Raw genomic sequence first — 6,001 nt, forward strand, 5'->3', positions numbered from 1 at the left:
TTTACAATAGCCAAGATATGGACGCAACCTGTGTTCACTGATAGACAAACACATAAAGGAAATGTGGTGTGCCTATGTGTTCTCTATATATTCTATATATGCTCTAATTATATATATATATGAAATGAAATATTAATCAGTCATAAAAAAGGACCGAGATCCTGCCAAATGAAATTTTCAGAGAATGACAAATGCCATTTGATTTCACTCATATACATAAAACCTAAAAATGGGGCACCTGGGTGGTTCAGTGGGTTGAGCCTCTGCCTTTGGCTCAGGTCATGATCTCAAGGTCATAGGATTGAGCCTGCTTCCACACACCAGCCCCCTCCCTGCACCCCCACCGCCTGCTGCTCTGCCTACTTGTGATCTCTGTCTAATACATAAATAAAATCTTTAAAAAAAATAAAACCTAAAAAAAATGAACAAATAAACAACAAAAATAGACTCATAAATACGGAGACCTGGTAGTTGCCAGAGAGGAGGAGAGTTGGAGGGTGGGCAAAATAGGTGTAGCGGATTAAGAGGTACCGACTTCCAGCTATAAAATAAATAACTCCCAGGAATGGAAAGTACAACGTACGGAATATAGTCACTAATACTGTAGCAACATTGCACAGTATCATGCAGACGGTAAATACACGTACGGTGGTAAGCACTGCGTAACGTATAGAATTGTCAAATCCCTATTTAATACACCTGAAACTAATATAATATTGTATGTCGGTACTTCAATATATAACATTTTAAAAATTTTTCTTTAAAAAAGGATCTGGACCTAACTAGAGTTGCCCAGAATCCTTGCTGTAGAAACAGCACGCCAAACTAAAAGGCTTTTTGCACAGCAATGGAAACCATCCACACAATGAAAAGGCAACCCACTGAATGCGAGAAGAAAGGGTACCTCCTGGAGAAAGGGCAAACTTTCCTTCACCTCCCATCTTCTCCTCACGGGGGCCACCACCCCAGTCAAGGTCAGGCGTCATTCTCACCATTTCATCAGTCCTCCCCTGACTCCGACCATAAGGGCTCTCACCCTCCTCTAAACTTCTGACTCCCAATCTGCTCTAAATTAGGTACCATCTTGAATCATCTTTCCTCCTAAATTTACATCTGTGTTTGGCTTAACAGGGAGGTTTGACCAGATGAGGGCAGATAAACAAGGGCTGGGATTAAATCCCAGGCCCCTCACCTTTTCTGTCTGGATATACCTCTTTCTTTCTAGCTTAAAACCTTCCCGTGTGGCTCCATAAGGAGCTGATTTGGTCAGAAAAAGCCACTCTTTGAGTTAGGACATTTAGCCTGGTGCCTCAGGAGGCTAAAAACACCCGGAGAGCTCTGGTGGCCAATTCCTGATTAGGAAGTGGGCTCCCAAGTGGAGACCCCCCTTCACCCCGGCCCCATTGTGCACCAGACAGCAGAACCAGCACGCAGCAGGCTGCCGCAACACCACCCCCTTACAAAACCGTCAGCGGGGGTTCTAGCCCCTCACCTCTAATAAAACTAGAGGAAACCACAGAGCCGAGCACCGACGGGAACCAAGTGGGAGATGAAAACAGATGGGGGCTGTCGGGCACCCGCCAACTCTTGCAACCTGACGTCCGACCAGACGGCTCCCACGGGGAGGGACCTTCCCTCCAAGAACCCTCTCCAAGTCTCCTCTGCCAGGTTCCCTGCACTTCCCCTGGGGCCAGCCCCAAATCGTAGGCCTCTACCCAGGAGCCTGCCCCTCCCACGCCACCCCGCTCCTCCCTCACCTTCCTGCCCACCCACCTGCCTCGGTCTGGGTGGCAGGAAGGGAGGTGCTGGGCACCGGCCGTGAAGAGCACCCCCCCCCCAACACACACACACAACCTCGCGCTCAGAGCTGCTGCCGCCTACACCCAGGCTGCGTCCCCCACGGGCCTCGCGCTCCTCCCCCGCCATGCCTCTCACTGATCCCTGGATCCCCACCCCGAGGACGCCGTCCTGGGACTACTCGGGGTCCGGCGACCTGGAGGACCTGGAGCCGTGCCGGGTCCGGGACCTGCCCTACAGCTACGCCTACGTGCCGGTGCTCTACCTGGCGGCCTTCGTGGTGGGCCTGCTGGGCAACTCCTTCGTGGTGTGGCTGCTGGCTGGGCGGCGCGGCCCGCGGCGGCTCGTGGACACCTTCGTGCTGCACCTGGCCGCCGCCGACCTGGGCCTCGTGCTCACGCTGCCGCTGTGGGCCGTGGCGACGGCGCGCGGCGGCCGCTGGCCCTTCGGCGAGGGCCTGTGCAAGCTCAGCGGCTTCGCGCTGGCCGGCACGCGCTGCGCAGGCGCGCTGCTGCTGGCCGGGCTCAGCGTGGACCGCTACCTGGCGGTGGTGAAGCTGCTCGACGCGCGGCCGCTGCGCACCCCGCGATGCGCGCTGGCCGCCTGCTGCGGCGTCTGGGCCACGGCGCTCCTGGCCGGCCTGCCCTCCCTGGCCTACCGGGAGCTGCAGCCCCTCCCCGGCGGCCGGGGCAGCCAGTGCGGGGAGGAGCCCTCCGACGCCTTCCAGGCGCTGAGCCTGCTGCTGCTGCTGCTCACCTGCGCGCTGCCCCTGGGCGTCAGCCTGGTCTGCTACTGCCTCATCTCGCGCCGCCTGCGCCGGCCGCCGCACCTGGGCCGGGCCCGGAGGAACTCGCTGCGCATCATCTTCGCCGTCGAGGGCGCGTTCGTGGGCTCCTGGCTGCCCTTCGGCGCCCTGCGGGCCGTCTTCCACCTGGCGCGGCTGGGGGCGCTGCCGCTGCCCTGCGGCCTGCTGCTGGCGCTGCGCTGGGGCCTCAGCATCGCCACCTGCCTGGCCTTCGTCAACAGCTGCGCCAACCCGCTCATCTACCTGCTGCTGGACCGCTCGTTCCGCGCCCGGGCCTGGCGCGGGGTCTGCGGGCGCCCCGACCGCCCCGACCGCCCGGCGCGCGGGGGCAGCTCGGCGTCCTCGCTCTCCAGGGACGACAGCTCCGTGTTCCGGAGCCCCGCCGGCAGCTGGGAGCGAGCGCGGACGGCTAGCGCTGGCCCGGCCCTGCCCTAGCTTGTCCCCCGCCTGGCGGAGGTGGCGGCCCCGGAGCCCGCAGGGGAGGGAGGCTCGGGGGACCGAGGGGGAGAGACTCCCCAGACTTGCCTTCTCTGCTGCCGGCAGCGCGCTCGGGCCGGCACTGCCTGGACTCCCGGGGCCGCCTCCATCAGCTTTCTCAGGACCTCAGCGCTTTTGGAACTCCCGCCCCCAAACCAGCCTGCTGAGAGCAGCCGTTCTCTCAGCCCAGTGGGCAATGGGGCTGATTTTTTCAGTCCAATAAAGGTCTAAGGAGATAAAGCAGGCAGCAGTCTGGACACCCACAGGTTCACCAAGTAGAAGGAAGGGAAATGGTTTCCTTCTCTGCCCCATTGGGAATGGCGCTGGTCAGAATACCAAACACAGCCCACCACCCCCCAAAAGCTATGCTATCTCCGGCTGTGCTTTCTCTGAACCCCTACAATAGCCACTGCCTTCTGAGAAATATCTTATGGAAGTCAGACCCTCTGGCCCTCTCACTCTCCAAAAAATTCTATAGAATATGGGAATTGACAGCCCTTTTGCCTTTAGTCATCTTTGTAGCTGTCTATGCTGTATCATTAATCACTATCCGTTCAGGTTTGCATTTTCAAAGCTCACCAAAGCTGTGGGGACTAGCTTCAGTGTGCACTGTCCACTTAATTCCTCCTGACAATTTCCCCGAAAGTGCTAGGCCTATCCTAGTTTTGTATCCTCTCCCCATCCCCATGAAGCAGATGGACCTACCCTGGAAATTATCTTGGCCCTTCCCTCTGGACAGAAGATTTTGAAATCTTTCACCAGACATTCAAATTCTCTGTCACTCAGCCGGGGACACCAGAATCGTCCATGTCAGGTACCGTTCTCAATAAAAACTTGCTAGCCTGAGCTTGACAATCATGTCTTTCTTTACTTGAGCAGTGGGAGTGAAATGAATGTGGGGAGGAAAATCCAATCCTGGGTCAGACAAGATCAACCCAGTAGTTGAGGTTAACCTCAGATGATCAGGATTTAGTGCAATGTCAGGAACCTAGACAGTTAGCGGCACCATTGCGAGTGCAGTAATCCTACAGAAAGGCAGCAAATCCTTTGCTTTTATTATTTGAAAGGATGTTTCACATTTTGAAGGTTACAAAAAAAAAAAAAAAGACGTAAGGGCATCTGCTAGCCAGGTGTCACTTCAAAGAGGAAATGAGTCACTGTGATTTTTTTGAATGTGTACTGGGCATTTTTCCCTATCCTTTTTGAGACCGTCTATCCATTTTCTGACTCTGACTTACCCTTTGAGGTTTCTGGAGGGTTTGGGAATTCGGTGTTTATACTTTTGATTTAAGAGGATTTGGCCTAAGGGAATGTCAGTGCAGGGAAAGGAAGGTAATTCTCCTTGAGAACTGCCTCCCAGCCAGCTCTCCATCAGGCCGATCATAAAGCTGCAGGCTTGGGGGGGGCACCCCCTGAGATCAGTGCTAGATTGGGTCTGAATCCAGGGCATTCATTCTCAAGCTGCTTAACCCCCTACCTAATACCACTGCATTTGTCTTTAGCATTTGGGGGTGTTGGATTAAAATGAATTGAATGTCACAGCCCACTGTGACCCCACCTGTCAGCTGCCTCTCAGTAGGTGAGGCTGTTAAGAAAGATTAAGCACATTCCTCCCACACACCCAGAGCGAGGCAAGACTTGGAGTCTGTGGGGTCCCTGGTGCCAGCAGGACAAATTCAGACACTCTTACAGTTTAAGAGCTCAAGTCTCCCATGGATGGCTCTTCTATGCTCACCATTGCTCTCGGAGGCAAGAAATTATTGCTGGCTCAGTCCAAGAAGCATGGGACTCCTGTTCTCAGGGTCATGGACTCGAGCCCCGCGCTCGGTGTAGAGATTACTTAAGTAAATACATAAATCTTCAAAAGAAAGAAAGAAATTATTCTATGCCATATGGTGGGCTTGCAAGATAGGGAAGGTAGCTCTCATGTGGGTTGGGATGCGGTGAACGAAACCTCAGCTCACAAGCGAAGCGCTTCTCTTGGCTGTTCTAAGGTTCCACTTCTACTCCTACCAATTTACTTCTCCTGACTTCCTGACTCATTGAGCTCCCTCAACATTTCCCTCCCAATGCAGAACTCCGCCTGACGGGGGTGAGGGTTGGGGGCTGGGGAAGTGTGCGTGCGCGTACACAGACACACACGATACAGACACGACATGGAGAGAAAGTTTCCTCCCTTTGTTTGCGAAAGTCACCGAATTAGCCTGCCTTGGGGGTCCTTGGAAATTTTCTTTTATACTCACACAAGAGTGAAAGAGGACCAGTAAACTTCCAGTTTTCACAGAGGAAGACAAGGCGCAGGTTCAGGAAAGAGCTGGTTCAATGAGCACTCCCGTATGTATTGCCAAAGGGCAGATTCTTTTATTTTCTTTATTTTTTTAAAGATTTTATTTATTTATTTGACAGAGAGAGAGAGAGAGAGAGTGTGTGTGCACAAGCAGGCAGAGCTGCAGGCAAAGGGAGAGGAAGAAGCCGGCTCCCCGCTGAGCAGGGAGCCTGATTCGGGGCTTGATCCCAAGACCTGAGCCCCAGGCAGACACTTAATGGACTGAGCCAGCCGGGCACCCAAAGGGCAGATTCTCTTAGAAAGCAATTTGTCGTGGCACCTGGGTGGCTCAGTGGGTTAAAGCCTCTGCCTTCAGCTCGGGTCATGATCCCAGGGTCCTGGGATTGAGCCCCACATCAGGCTCTCTGCTTAGCAGGGAGCCTGCTTCCTCCTCTCTGCCTGCCTCTCTGCCTACTTGTGATCTCTCTGTCAAATAAATAAAGAAAATATTTAAAAAAAAAAAGAAAGCAATTTGTCAATCAATATGCAGAGCTTTAAAAAATATTCATATCCCATCCCTCCAAATTCTTCATTCTCTGTGACCCTGTGATTTCATGTTCACCATTCTCTACTAAGACAATAATACTAAATAAGAA

At 53.7% G+C, this 6,001-nt stretch overlaps 1 protein-coding gene across 1 annotated transcript; it reads left to right on the forward strand.

Annotated features, from left to right (window-relative positions):
* The first annotated feature begins 1,887 nt into the window (after window positions 1-1,887).
* On the forward strand, window positions 1,888-3,978 carry GPR25 (G protein-coupled receptor 25). Its single transcript, XM_032878221.1, has one exon. It carries the CDS (start codon window positions 1,925-1,927, stop codon window positions 3,035-3,037), a length of 1,113 nt encoding a protein of 370 aa, XP_032734112.1. The 5' UTR covers window positions 1,888-1,924; the 3' UTR covers window positions 3,038-3,978.
* Window positions 3,979-6,001: the final 2,023 nt, after the last annotated feature.

Source organism: Lontra canadensis, unplaced genomic scaffold, assembly GCF_010015895.1.
Source record: "Lontra canadensis isolate GAN:19392208 unplaced genomic scaffold, GSC_riverotter_1.0 scaffold63, whole genome shotgun sequence".
In the NCBI taxonomy this organism is placed as follows: Eukaryota; Metazoa; Chordata; class Mammalia; order Carnivora; family Mustelidae; genus Lontra; species Lontra canadensis.

Excerpts from the sequence above, each read along its gene's own strand:
- GPR25 (XM_032878221.1), top strand. The coding sequence starts at position 1,925 with ATGCCTCTCACTGATCCCTGGATCCCCACCCCGAGGACGCCGTCCTGG.